General features: G+C 39.9%; 1 protein-coding gene across 1 annotated transcript in view; it reads left to right on the top strand.

Annotated features, from left to right (window-relative positions):
• Positions 1 to 15,644, top strand: part of LOC311246988 (solute carrier organic anion transporter family member 3A1-like) — a gene marked incomplete at both ends in the record, with an annotated part of 99,304 nt that overhangs the window by 71,174 nt on the left and 12,486 nt on the right. The window contains one exon of the mRNA XM_084337263.1: positions 14,316 to 14,414. Coding sequence (XP_084193389.1) covers positions 14,316 to 14,414 — 99 coding nt within the window. The remainder of the gene's footprint in view (positions 1 to 14,315; positions 14,415 to 15,644) is intronic.

The raw sequence follows: 15,644 nt of genomic DNA, 5'->3' as shown, positions 1-15,644 counted from the left end.
TAGTTGCTGAGCAACACACAGACACAGTGGAAAGCATGCATCTTCATCTTTTTCAGTTAGCTAATGTTAGCTAGCAGGCATTACGGTCACTAGTGTTGCATAAGGTTTGCAAACAGTGAATATGATCTAACAGTATGTTTAACACAAAGCGTATGTAGCTATCCAGCCATCCTAGTCCTTTGTAAAGCCGGAAGCTTGAGTATGCACAGTAGTTTAGGTAGGGTGACCATATTTTGATTTCCAAAAAAGAGGACATGCTGGCCCCAGCCTCGAGATACTTAATGATACTTTGCACAATCGAAGCGGGCATGGCCACCTTCATTTCACTATGTCTTGTGTATGTACTGTACTGTATGTGATGAATAAACCTCTTGAATCTTGAATTTCTACTCAAAGTTTACTCAAAGATGCTTTTATTGTTTTAACCTCTTAACATGCACCCAGAAAAGCAGCCATTTCTTTTTTTACTTGAACTTGAGGACTGCATACTTTTTTTGCAAAGCTTATCTTTATACTTTATGCTTATAGCACATGCATAAGCCTGGTCTCTTTTGAAAGATAACATTCTAAAGTTTCGTACACAATACAGAAAAATCACTTTTAGTGCTAATGAGTAACATAGGGCTGAACATGAGTTGAACTTGTGTACTCACGTTTTTGTGTAGTAGTTGCAATATTCCAAAATAATATATATATATTTTTTGTATAAGCTGGAAAACACCGCAAATCCATAGCCTGAAGTCTTATCCAAATGTTATAAAAATCCATTCAGAAATTAGTCTTATAGACTAGAGACATCCGGGTAAACCGTGTGCCAAGAAAAAAGGTCTCCATCTCTCTATTTCCTCATCCAAGTAAATTAATTCGGAATTTTTATCACTTGATCCTGTCTTCGCTTGTCAATTTTCACCTAGATCCCTGATTCGCACACCCCCACGTGGGATATCACTGGAAAGCTATACACTCATTGTTGGCTACAAGTTACAACGCTGACCAATCATTTTAGCAATCGGCGGATGATTGACTTCTGGAGCCTCGGGAGTCCGGGGTGATAATCTGGCGTGCCGCGTAAAAAGTTGCGCGCCTGACATATCGGCATGTAACTCGAGAACCGAGGCACGGATTTTGGCTATTCAGATGGCATTCGAACAGCAACAAATAGCGCTTTAATTCGGTAATTTATATGTTCGGCGAAAAATGCAGTCCCGAGCCTTCAGATGCTCGCAAAGGGCTGAAACTGAAAAACAATGAAACCCGGACATTCCCATGAATTTATAAACCCCCCCCCCCGGACGTTTGGTCACCCTAGTTTAGGGCTATTTCTCTGGTCTGGCGATATGTAGGCTACATAGCTGGCTGTGAGCTCATTTTACTCTGTAGTAAAGCAGTATACAAAGTACACCCAAAGTATACCCAGATCCAGAGTGGAATTCCCCATTAACAGTGCATTCCAATATCCTTAAAGGTCCTGTGCATTATAAATGGCTTTTTCCAGTGTTTAGCATTGTTTTATAGCAATATGGGGTTAGTATCAATGGGTCTGTGTCTCTATTAATTACCATATTGGCGGATTTCTCTAATTCAGTTGAGACCATTTCCTCCTCCATTGAATTAGGTAATTCTGATTTGACTCGCAAGGTGACGTAACAAGGAGCTGGTGGAGCTGATTGTGATCTGATTGGCTCTGTGGTTGGAGGTTGACAGCGACAGCAGAGCGAGTGGAAATATCTTCACTTCCTCAAACAGAGCGAGGCAGACAACGAGCAGCGAGAGAGAGGGAGAGAGAGAGATAGAGAGGGAGAGAGAGACAGGAGCTTCTGTCGGGGAAACAAACCGTGCACGCGGGGAAGCAGTGGCACACACGCACGTACACACATAACCTGGACCGCGCGGGGAAGCAGTGGCACACACGCATTTACAGACACAACCTGGACCGTGCGGGGAAGCAGTGGCACACACGCATTTACACACACAACCTGGACCGCGCGGGGAAGCAGTGGCACACACGCATTTACACACACAACCTGGACCGTGCGGGGAAGCAGTGGAGATAACTTTATGCTCTGTGTCCCTCTCTCTCTCCCTCCCTCTCTCTCTCTCTCTCTCTCTCTCTCTCTGTGTGCCAGTCGCAGACTGTGTGGATGACTTTCACTCAAAGTGCTTATGGGCGGAGCCAGGCCAACACAGCCTGAAATCCAAAGGGAGAAAAATGTGTCTTTTGTGTACTCAGACCCGGCGCCATGGGCGGGCATTGGGGGGCCTGGCCCGCCCACTGAGCCCACCCCGAGATTTTTTTTTTTTTTGTCAATCAAAGTAGACTATCTAAATGCTTAGCCCTAGTGGGCACTGATGTCAACAACAACACTACTGAAGCTAGCACGGCACTCTGTGAGAATTCGTTTTCTACCCTCAAGAACATCTTTACAGAACATCGCCTTAGTATGCTTCATCGACGCAAGGCCAATTTAATTCAGTTGGCATTTGAGAAGGACTTAACAAAAAAGTTCAGGAATGAGTGGAGGGGCAGTGTTTTAAGAAGATTTCACTGTGTCCCCAAACGCCGCTTGCCGCTCTACTAATGATGGTGAGTAGCCTGTGGAGGAATTTTGTTTGCTTTTTTATGCACTTTATTTTTGTCAGTTCAGTTCAGTTTGTCAGTGTTGAATAAATTGAGACTTTTCAAAGATATAGAATAGAATAGAATAGAAATGTATTATCCTGAGGGAAATTTGACACTCCAAATCACTCAACATTAAACATTTAGAGAGAACAAGTCACGAATAAGAATAACAAAACAAATGGCCTAAGAATAGAATAAAATGAAATAGAATAAAAATAGAATAAAAGATACAGTAAATAAATACAGTAAAAATATACTGAAGTCTACAGTAGGTGTAATATTGCACAGTGCTGTTTAAAAAGTAAGAGTCCAGGAAGATGGTAACTGTCACTCTTTGCTCAGTGATGCAGTGAGGCACAGTGATGCATTGTATAGTCTGATGGCTGTCGGAATGAAGGACTTCCTGTGCCGTTCAGTGCTGCATTTAGGTAGTGTGAGCCTATAACAATACATGCTCCTCCTGTCAGCCAAGTCTGTGTATAGTGGGTGGGAGGGGTTTTCCCTGATGGCCTGGAGCTTAGCAAGGCTCCTCCTCTTCGCCACCCTCGCTAGGGCGTCCAGCTACACCCTAACCACGCTATTGGCCTTCCTGACCATCTTATCCAGCCTGTCTGTGTCCCCTGCTCTCAGTCCGCTGCCCCAGCAGGTCTGTTATATATATCCGTTCAGTCTGTTTTTGTATAAGTGAATGTTCTTAAGATAGAGAAATTTGATTTTTCAATTGCCTCTCTGCTGTTTAGTTCAGCACCGTGGGCAACGCCAAGCAAGCCACAGCGCCGTTGTCCCAGCTGAAACGTATAAAAGGGAACCTGTGTTGAAAAACCATTGTGCCCCCCCGAGAACATTTTATGCCCCCCCACTAATTTGTTTCTGCAGCCTGGTCTGTGTGTACTTGATTAGAAATATAAAACAATTAATATTTTTTTTTAAACCTTACAGATGTGTTCAATAGACTCACAGGAATTGTGTAAAGTTGCCCAAATAGTGCAAGGAATAGCAATGCACGTCCCCTTTAAACCATGCCTCTCTATACCCACTCTCAGCAGACCCAACACTGCAGTACATTGCCATCCACACTCTCACCATCAACAACTCCACCATACCATCCTTGAGGAACCAGCATCTCTCCAAACCCTGTGCTGGGTTCTGATCTCCGTGCAGACTTTATGATATGATATGACTTTGGTTGGTTACCTGCTGCTGCACTTCTGCACCTGACCGACTTGATTGACTTCTTTGATTTGATTTGATCTTTATTTATCTCGAAACATTTCAACCATAACAAAACAAACACACAAATTTGTAATAACAAAAAATAACAAAAAAAAAAGAAAAAAAAGAAAAAAAAAATTAAATATATCTTCCTAGACATGGAAGCAATAATCAGCATAGCTCAAGACAAATGGTTTTGTTCGAGAAGGGACGGAATGAAGCAAAGCTTATCTGGTCCTGCCCCTGCCTTACAATATCATATTAATATGCAATAAGTTATCTATCAATATCAAAAAAGAATATACCATTACCTATCCACTACAGCAAAAGATAAATAAATAATTACAAAAATACTAGTTCACGTTATTTTCAAGCTCCTCTAACTGGGATGTCCGATATTATCGGCCGATATCGGCATTAAAATGTGATATCGGAAAATATCGGTATCGGTTTTCAAAAAAATATATATATATATTTTTTTACATTTCTATAACCTTTATTTACCCAGGCAAGCAAGTAAGAACAAATTCTGATTTTATTTATTGTCAAAAGTATGCATAATGTTGTGTTAATTCCACAACAAGAGATATGTAATGTTAATTACCTGAAATTATTCCGTTTTTTGGGGGGGAAACCCTGCATATATCGGTATCGGTTGATATCGGTTGATATCGGTATCGGAAATTAAGAGTTGGACAATATCGGTATATCGATATCGGTAAAAAAGCCAATATCGAGCATCCCTTTAAACATTTCAATAGTATTACTTGTTTTTATTGCTACATCAAGGCCATTCCAAATGGATACCCCACAAACTGAGATGCACTTGCTTTTGAGAGTTGTACGGACAATAGGTTGCTTGTTCTCAAGGAGTACTTGTCAACGCGGGGTCCCACCACCCCAACAAGCACCTCTTCAAGCCTCGTCCTTGTGGGGTTATCAAGTGGGCACCTTCCCATCGCAGTTGTTTCTTTGAATCTGGAAAATATTTTCTTTGAAAATATCTTTTATATCCAGTTTAATCACCTGTATATTGTATATGATATTGCTACTGCATTTTACTATTACATTTGCACTCTGGTTGGATACCAAGCTTATTTCTGTTGTACTGTACTTGTGCTGTATAATGACAATTAATTTTAATCTAATCTAATCTAATAAAATTGTATCTAATCCAAACATTTCCAGCATGGTCCCATTGATGTGTTACCATAATAACACAATAACAGAATAAATTAAGGCATCCCATGATCGCATACCACTGCTTGCACACACACACACACACACACACACACACACACACACACACACACACACACACACACGCACACGCATGCATGCACACACACACACACACACACACACACACACACACACAAATCAAATCAAATTTCAAATCAAATCAAATGTATTTGTAAGGCCCGACGACACACGTTAATGTCCCCATGGGCCGGACACGTCTTCTTTAAACAAGTCAAGAAGAAACATCACAATAAGTCAAGAACAAAACAAGAACACCATAAAGTCCAAAAAATGTAAAATAAATGCAAAATAAATAAATGCAACACTCCCAGACATACCCCACGCGAAGGTAAGGAAAAACTCACTAAAACCTAGCAATAGGAAGAAATGCACCACAGGCAATGTGGAGAAGAGAAACCTTAGAAGGGCCATTCAAGGGGGGATCTCCCTTCTCAGATGTCGGTGATAGTAGTGTTGCAATAAAACAGGCGAACAGTTGGTAGGCATACACACACACACACACACACACACACACACACACACACACACACACACACAAAAACAAAAAATAATGTAGTCATAACTGTGTTATTCTCACTTGTATTACCATATTAGAAAGGTACAAATGTATTGATTCAACACAGAATGTAACCGTTTTTAATTATGGGACAGTTCTATATTCATAACTCTATAGGTCAACCATACACACACCATAACTCTATAGGTCAATCATACACAAAGTTTAAACCATAACTATAAGTCAATCATACACAAATCATAACTCTATAGGTCAATCATACACAAACCATCATTATATAGGTCAATCATACACAAACCATACCATCATTCTATAGGTCAATCATACACAAACCATAACTCTAAAGGTCAATCATACACAAATCATAACTCTATAGGTCAATCATACACAAACCATCATTCTATAGGTCAATCATACACAAACCATACCATCATTCTAAAGGTCAATCATACACAAACCATAACTCTATAGGTCAATCATACACAAACCATCATTCTATAGGTCAATCATACACAAACCATACCATCATTCTAAAGGTCAATCATACACAAACCATAACTCTATAGGTCAATCATACACAAACCATAACTCTATAGGTCAATCATACACAAACCATAACTCTATAGGTCAATCATACACAAACCATCATTCTATAGGTCAATCATACACAAACCATACCATCATTCTAAAGGTCAATCATACACAAACCATAACTCTATAGGTCAATCATACACAGACCATAACTCTAAAGGTCAATCATACACAGACCATAACTCTAAAGGTCAATCATACACAAACCATAACTCTATAGGTCAATCATACACAAAGTGACAAAGAGACTATTTCTTCCTTTAGTCTCATGGCTGAGTCTTTGCCCCAGTATCAGTGGGTACCACTGCCCTGCTCCATGTGTGTGTGTGTGTGTGTGTGTGTGTGTGTGTGTGTGTGTGTGTGTGTGTGTGTGTGTGTGTGTGTGTGTGTGTGTGTGTGTGTGTGTGTGTGTGTGTGTGTGTGTGTGTGTGTGTGTGTGTGTGTGTGTGTGTGTGTGTGTGTGTGTGTGTGTGTGTGTGTGTGTGTGTGTGTGTGTGTGTGTGTGTGTGTGAGTGTGTGTGTGTGTGGCACATGCCAGTGGGTGTACACCATGTCAAAAGACTGACACTGTCCCCTGACATTGGCCTTGCATGCATCAGTGGCTTTGTTCAAAGGCCCCATAATGTGTTTGGGTGACAGAGGGGTCAGATATGGAGAGAGCTGAGGACAGCTGAGCTGAGAGGTGATGCACTGGAGTGGCTGAGATATACTTAGCAAGGCTTTTTGAGTTACATCTTGGGTCTCATCTGTGGGTCTCTCCCTGACATGCATAGATGGTTGATGTCGATGACACTGATGTCACTGAAATTTAAATAGTTAGGATATTTATTATTTAATAATACTAATTAAATGTAATTGAATTAAATATATTAATAACAATATTCTGCGTCATGGTGCTTCGTGACTGGCTTAGCAGCATCACATATCTTGGACTTGAATCCAACTCACATATTGGTATGCCTCTCCCCCACCTAGGGTGACCCATTTGTGCAGGACAGTCTCACATTTTAGCTCTTTGTCCCGTGTCAGGAGGCAGAGCGGTCATTCCCGGTTCCATTCCCCACTCTTCCCGGCAGGGTGCCAAAGTGTCCTTAACCCCCTAACTGCTCCCGATGAGCAGGTTGGCACCTTTGCCATCGGTGTGTGAATGTGTGAGTGAATGGGTGAATGTGAGGCAAAGTGTAAAGTGCTTTGGATAAAAGCGCTATATAAATGCAGTCCATTTACCAGAATTTCCTGCATTTCAATAAACTTTTATATAAAATGTTAAATATATAAATTGTTTTGTCTGGTTATTAATAACCAGCCATGCACCGATGCCCCACAAGTAGCCTAGACCTAGACTATACACCAGTGTCTACCTGCCAGTGCCTTGTCTCGCTGGGACAGAGAGACACACTGGTGGCTACTGAGTTGTGTTGTCATCTGCAGTTTGAGTACAGTGGACTACAGCCCTGTGTTACATAGAAATTGATACAGCATGGATCTCGCAAAGAGCGAAATATTAATTAATCAAAAGGCCTACATTTACATTTACATTTAGTCATTTAGCTGACGCTTGTATCCAAAGCGACTTACAAGTTCTGTACGACAAGTCATCAGGAAGGGTACAACTCTATCAGCTGAGTAACAATGTTCATCAAAGTGTTGCGTGTTACAGTGTAGGTTAGTTTATTAGGACAAGTGCATGACAGATTGTGTCTTATATGTTAGGCTAACGTTTAGGCGCCCAGTAACAACTATGAAGACATATGTATATTCTGTTATACAGTGTTTCTGTATTTCTCAAGGAACTCCTCACCCCCCAGTCCTCCTCACACTCCCTCCGCTCCGGCACAGCCTACCTCCTCAAAGCCCCCAGGACTAAGCTACACACCAAAAAGAAATGTTTTTAGGCCCCTTCTGCTCTGCCGCACCCAGACTGTGGAATGCTCTCCCGATCCACCTGAGAGCACCACAGTCCGTCGAGGCTTTTAAAAGGGGCCTAAAAACATTTCTTTTTAACAAGGCTTTTGCCTGAATTTTTCTTTTACTTAAATTTTTACTTCTATTCATTTTTATTATTATTTTATTTGATTTTATTCAATTTTTTATGTTCTTCCATTTCATTGGTTGTTTTATTCATTTTAATTGTTTTATTCATTTAACTTTTTATCTTTATCTCCTGTAGCACTTTGAGATTTTCACAAATATAAAGTGCGGTACAAATTGAATTGATTATTATTATTATTTCTGCTCCTCGGTAATTTGACCTACATGTATATCGCCCTATGATCATAGTTAATTAAATCTCATGATACATATCTTGAGTATTGATAACACACTTAGTATTTTACACATTTGTTTTTTATTTGATGAATGGGGGGGGCACTGAAATGCGAAAATTTACTTAATGGGTTTTATATCTATAAAAAAAAACTAAATAAAAAAACACTGGTGGGCAAGTAATGTGGTGGATGTCTTAACACAGTGTAACACTGGTATCACCACCGTGACCACCCTAGATCTTGCCTACTGGGCCCCTTCAGTCACCTGCATTTCTATTGCGGCCCGCAGTCACCTTTAGCCTACTATATGCTTTAATAAATGAGCTAATCTAAATGGTTCTATTTAGATCAAGTGCTTTATACAGTATATTATGTAAACATTATTTTTACTTTCCTGTGTCCCAAATGTCCCATAAAATCGGCATGCTGTCCTGCAATTAGATCGTATGGATTGGGTCACCCTACCCACCCCCACCCCCCATGCAAGAGGAGGTAACAATAGCAAACTAGAAGGGCACTCAGAGCTCACCCATCTGGGTAACATCGGCTATATACCTTTTGTTAAAATGTGTTATAGGGCTTTATTACATGGCGTTTTCACATTCGCCGAAATGCTTGCTTGTGATTGGTCAATAGCGCTCGTCAGAGGTCCGATATTACTCGATAACGGACCTCTGTGGAACAATAATGACCGCTGTGCGCAGCTGTTCGCAATCAAGGCCACTGACACACTGCATCAGTGCAGCCAATCAGACACACCTGCTGGCTGCACTGACAGCGGAGTGTGTGTGACGATGACAGCGGAGCCAGAACAGAACTGCGTCTGCATTTGATCTCGTCTCGTCTGCGCCTCGGTATTTTAAACTCTGTGTCGGTCAATTATTTTGCGACAAAGAGGTCGTAGCTATACAATTATCCCTTACATATTTCATTCCTGCCATGGAACAAGACACCTCACTAGAATTTACCTCAACTTTGGAACCACATCCAATTCTACGTCTACAGTCTCTTAAAAGTATTTGTATTTCACTTATGAAGAAAGTTAAAAATAATAATAAAATAAATCTCCTGGTTTGGATTCTCTCCTTCTCTAGGCCAAGGAAAGTTCAATCAATATGTGTGAACATGAGCTACTCTCTCCCAAAGCCAGAAACCAGAGAAGTAGGAATCAAACTTTGGATGTCATCACGTATAAAGTCTGGAGCTGGTCCATAGACAATAATAATAATAATAATAATAATAATAATAATAATAATAATAATAATAATAATAATAATAATAATAATAATAATAATAATAATAATAATAATAATAATAATAATAATAATAATAATAATAATAATAATAATAATAATAATAATTCATTACATTTATACAGTATAGCGCTTTTCTAGACACTCAAAGCGCTCCCCACAATGTAGGGTGGAAATGGCCTCCTTCACCACCACTGGTAGCACCCAACCTTGGGCTACGCATGCTCAATGGCTGGCTGCCATACACTGGCACCAGGCACACATCACACCACACAATGGCTGAACGGCTCAGTTAGGGATTGATATCAGCAAATTAAGGGGAAGGGATTATTAGGTGGCCTTGATGTCAGAGACCTGATTGGGAATTAATTTGGACAATGAATGGAAGACTGATTTTGTGGACTTCATTCTATTGTAGTGGTCTCAGTTCTGAAACGGAACATGTAGCCCTATACTCAGAACATTCTCTCAATGTGACCTATAACATCTTTCCCAATTCATTGTCTATGGAGCATTTCCAGACTTTATACTTGATGACATCACTTTGTGTTTTAGCACTCTAGTTTTTGGATATGGAAGAGATCTTTTTTACTTTCTTAGACCATAGGAATAACATCTATGAATTTTTTAAAAGGGGCATAGTTCCCCTTTACACACAACGTTGCCTAGCTAACACAAACTAAGAGATTTGCTGGGGAAAGTAATAAATTTTGTGCATAGATCACTAGATTTAATTAAATACTTGTCCTACAAACACAAAACTGTTGTGACAGCACAATATTGATTTAACTAAGAGATTAGCTGGGGGAAAGATTTTTGCATAGGTACAGTATTTCACCTACAATACGAGGCTGACTCAGGCATGCATGTGTTGCCAGAGAGCTGATTACAGGCGTTTAGGTGAAGTTTTGTGTAGTAGTGCTCTCTTGCATTTATGTTTACCCTCATTATTGATTTTAATTGGCAATGATGGAAACTAATTTAAATAAATGACTTGTCATTGACTGATTTGAAAAATATTTGAGCCATTAGGTGCCCATGTGAAAAGTCTCAAATCGGATCATAACTGTAGGACTTATGGCTGGTGCAGACAGACAGACAAACAGACAGACAGACCGACCACGGGAATGGTTGCAATGCCCCTCACCAGTGCTTTGCATCTGCAGGTGTAGTAACCTTCCTGCACAACTCTGCAAATGATGACATTATACTTTATAATGCTATGAGAGATTATAGTCTCTCAGGACTATAAACACAGTAGCTAATATTACTAATTTCTTAAAGTGTAAAGGAGGTGATTATATGTTATGCAAAGCAATATTGATCTGTCTTCTAGAATATCATTAGAATACATGACACTTGATTAGGCCTATGCCTTGTAGCTAATTAATCTGCTGAACTGCGCTGGCTATTAAATCTATTATAAAGTGTTTTCTTTATCTCTCTCTCTCAAGATAGGGACTGTAGGCTAGCCTATATGAGATTAGTTTGTACACTACACATAGGTTGACAGCCTCTCCTTGGCGATGGATTCTATTATGTTATTATGAGGAGCCATAATGAGGAGAAGCCAACCAGATTGAGGTGGATAGCCCTCTGCTAGCAGTCTTCCTCCCCTCAGTATGGCTAACCTAGTTTCAGTGACATACAGGTATACATGCGCCACACGCGCCATGCACCAGCTTGCTGATTTAATAAGAAGACCCCCATCTATTCAGCCTGCTGCTGCTGGTTGGAAACCTCTCGGCCAGAGACGCCTGTCAGCCTCTAGACTGAATAGCTAGCTTAGCATACAACAATAGCTTAGCTTTAGCTACGATGTCACCCTCTTCTCTGATTACATTTGCATCAGAGCCCATTTCCTGATTATTTATACTCCTTATAGATTAGATAACATGGCCTTAAATGCATGGTTCAATGCCATCTAAGATCTGCATGTGTTGTCTGCATACAGCCCCTAATGGTTAATGAATCAATCATTCTGAATCTGATAAAAATAAAAGCCCCTAATTCAACATCTATGCCTACCCGGTGTTCCTTAGCCCAGTCCAGGCTACAGTTTGTTCAATAATGCACCGTGGATTTCAACAGTGTTGATAGCAAGCTAGTGTCCACTGCCTTTTCAAAACAGCACAATCATTGTGAAAGAAGGCACTACAATGCTGCCCCCTCGTGGAAGAACTGCTACCACTGAATTGTTATCTGCTCTAAAACTGAATCACTAGGCTTGTCTGTTGTCTCTGTGTCAGAGTTACAGTCGGTACACAGTATAACACACAAGAAACTCACATATATGTACAGTGCTTACAGACAGCAAGACACACAATAGACTGGGAATTATACATATCATTCCCTAAAGTATGGTGGTAGATTGATGGTAATTTCAGTTGATGGTACCGGCCGGCCATTGTATAAATAATTTACCATGGTGCCTTTCTTTTTTTTTATCATATTTTTCCATTACTGAAATGTTTTTTTATTTATTTTTTATTATTATTCACCACTGCCATATTGTATCTGGAAATGTGTCTTAAACACCACATAAATACATGAAAGTCATCACATAAAATGGCATGCTAACATCTGACTGAAATACCATACATTTGACTAAAATGCCATGCTTCTGAGTAAAATAAGTTCAAAGAAAATGCCTTGCTCTATTGTATGGCATCTAAAAAGGAAGAGGAATTCTTCCTCAGATATTGTATTATATCACAATGGCAAAAATTATCAGAATGTTAACAGGGCATATATTAGTCAAATGTGGTGAGTTTCTTCCATTTATGTGGTATTTAACCTCTTAAGCTTGAGCGGTCCGGTACCAGTACGAGATTGATATCACGCCATAAATCCATCAATACAGAAAGTATTAATTAATGTTGCGTCAAAACAGCAGTCAACGTGTATATTTTCAGCACTACGTTTGTTTACCAAAGATTTTAAGTGTTATTAGTGAAATATGAGTTTATAGAAAGCTCAGCGCATCGAGTTGGAAAAAGGCACATATTGACGCAAGGACTTGGCACAACCAACTTCATTGTAGTCTTTTGAGAGAAGAGACCCAGGGCTTTCGATGGGCTTTCGAATTAAAAAAAAACTACACTTCCCAGCTCACGCCAGCCCCTGTCAATCATCTGACTTCTAGCGTGAACCTTCTCGTTATTTTCGGGATCATATCTCACGGGTGGAACAAACCTGAACGTTATTGCCATAAAATAGAACGTCTAGCAAAACAAATTGTTGCAATCTGATGAAAAATGGCGGAGCAATTTACATTGTAAAAAAGTAACTGTACTTACAGTAGATTTCATTCACGGTTTTTGCTGCCCTGTTAGGGGCGCCTGGTGGTACTAAATCCAGATTGAACTCTGCCATTGGAAAGGGGAGATTTGCCCCGATCCATAGATGTGTGACTTGGCATAAGGTCATTTATAGGCCTGATATTCTATATTCTATAATTATATTTCAAATTGCATGTGTCCGGATGGCAGAATGCAGTACTGTATCTACAAAACCTCCTGTAAATCATCTGCCCTTTATTCATTTGCTTAAATATTTTGTACACGTGATCTCAAGAAGGTGCTGAATGAGCTCAGTGGCAATGTATCATGTCTGGTAAAAAATAAAAATGTATATTCTCCTTTGGTTCATTACAATTTACTTGAGCCTAGTAACAGCCACAATATTTCTGATATTCCCTGAGATCCATAGATGTCCCTAAATACCAAGAACATGCAAATGGACTTGTAGAAGTGGAGCAATCTTCCATTTACGTAGGTATGTATTTTTAGGCGAATCTTCTGAAAATATGGCTAGGACACATTTTCAGATACAATGGAAGCCAATCTCAGTGGTGAAGTTTTTTCCAGTAACGGTGAAAGATTGTGGAAAAAAGAAAGGCATTGATTTTTGTATCAAGGCAAGAATGACTTGGAACCCACATGTCAAAAAGGCTGCATGGGTCTGTAAGTACTATCGTATATCATGAGAAAATGGCTTTAAAGGAACACACCGACATTATGGGAAATGCGCTCACCGTCTTCTCCAGAGTCATACGAGAAGTAGATACCAGTTTCCTCTCTGTGCGTTCAGTAGAAAACGATCCGGCTGCACGCTAGCCTAGATTAGCGCAAATGAACGGAAGCAGATAGGGATCAAATCAAATCAAATGTATTTGTAAGGCCCGACAACACACGTTAATGTCCCCATGGGCCGGACACGTCTTCTTTAAACAAGTCAAGAAAAAACATCACAATAGGTCAAGAACAAAACACCATGAAGTCCAAAACATTTTAAATAAATGCAAAATAAATGCAACACTCCCAGACATAGCTCACGCGAAGGTAAGGAAAAACTCACTATAACCTAGCAATAGGAAAAAATGCACCACAGGCAATGTGGAGGAGAGAAACCTTTGAAGGGCCATTCAAGGGGGGATCAGCTAGGCTAGCTTAAAACTCCGGCTGAAACAGCTAGGCCAGCTGATCTGTATCTGCCGGGAAAATGCATTCCCATAATGTTGGCGTGGATAGAAAACGTGGATGCTTTGAAAATAACTGACCATTGTTTTCTCTTCTTTCTTCCTCTTTCAGGTATATTATTTTCAAGTATAGTATTTGGCCCGGCCTGTGGCTTCATCCTAGGGTCCCTCTGTACCAAAGTCTACGTGGATGCTGTCTTCATTGACACAAGTGAGTGGACATTAAGCTTGTTTAGAACATTAGATACCTCATTTCTCTTCTTTAGGACGACAAAAGAACATGAATTGTTGAGGGGCGATACATACCGATACATTTTACAAGCCGACTTTATATTGTATCTTCATCAAGTCAAAATGCCAGCTGGAATGGTGGGAACATATCAATATCAATGGTGGGAATGATAGATCAATTCTGGCCTATATTGCAATCTTAATCTTAATCCTAAATTGAGAAGACTTCGTTTTCATGAGGAAGTAATATGCCAAAAAAAAGAAAGATCCTTGATTGTAAACACAAAACTGGGAGTTCCAAAGAAGAAGGATCCAGGGTACTCTCTACTCTTGTCTTTCTTTTTTTATATTGTATTTTATAATGTATATTATTTTATTATTCTTGTTCATTCAACTGTATACGTGCAAAAAAATCGAATCGAATGGTGTATCAGTGATTAACCCTTTCACTACCACACTCTAAGCTTAACCTTCTGTAGTGTGGTAGTGAAAGGTTAACCTTCTGTAGTGTGGTAGTGAAAGGTTAACCTTCTGTAGTGTGGTAGTGAAAGGTTAACCTTCTGTAGTGTGGTAGTGAAAGGTTAACCTTCTGTAGTGTGGTAGGGAAAGCGTTAACCTTCTGTAGTGTAGTAGTGAAAGGGTTAACCTTCTGTAGTGTGGTAGTGAAAGGTTAACCTTCTGTAGTGTGGTAGTGAAAGGGTTAACCTTCTGTAGTGTGGTAGTGAAAGTGTTAACCTTCTGTAGTGTGGTAGTGAAATGTTAACCTTCTGTAGTGTGGTAGTGAAAGGTTAACCTTCTGTAGTGTGGTAGTGAAAGGTTAACCTTCTGTAGTGTGGTAGTGAAAGGTTAATCTTCTGTAGTATGGTAGTGAAAGTGTTAACCTTCTGTAGTGTGGTAGTGAAAGCGTTAACCCTTTGTAGTGTGGTAGTGAAAGCGTTAACCCTTTGTAGTGTGGTAGTGAAAGGTTAATCTGCTGTAGTGTGGTAGTGAAAGTGTTAACCTTCTGTAGTGGTAGTGAACGTGTTAACCCTTTGTAGTGTGGTAGTGAAAGGGTTAACCTTCTGTAGTGTGGTAGTGAAAGGTTAATCTTCTGTAGTGTGGTAGTGAAAGTGTTAACCTTCTGTAGTGAAAGGGTTAACCTTCTGTAGTGTGGTAGTGAAAGCGTTAACCCTTTGTAGTGTGGTAGTGAAAGGTTAATCTTCTGTAGTGT

This window comes from Notolepis coatsorum (genome assembly GCF_963971535.1).
Source record: "Notolepis coatsorum genome assembly, chromosome: 20".
NCBI classification, from domain to species: domain Eukaryota; kingdom Metazoa; phylum Chordata; class Actinopteri; order Aulopiformes; family Paralepididae; genus Notolepis; species Notolepis coatsorum.
Note: the sequence above shows the minus strand (reverse complement) of the source record. Positions and strands in the feature narration are given on the sequence as shown.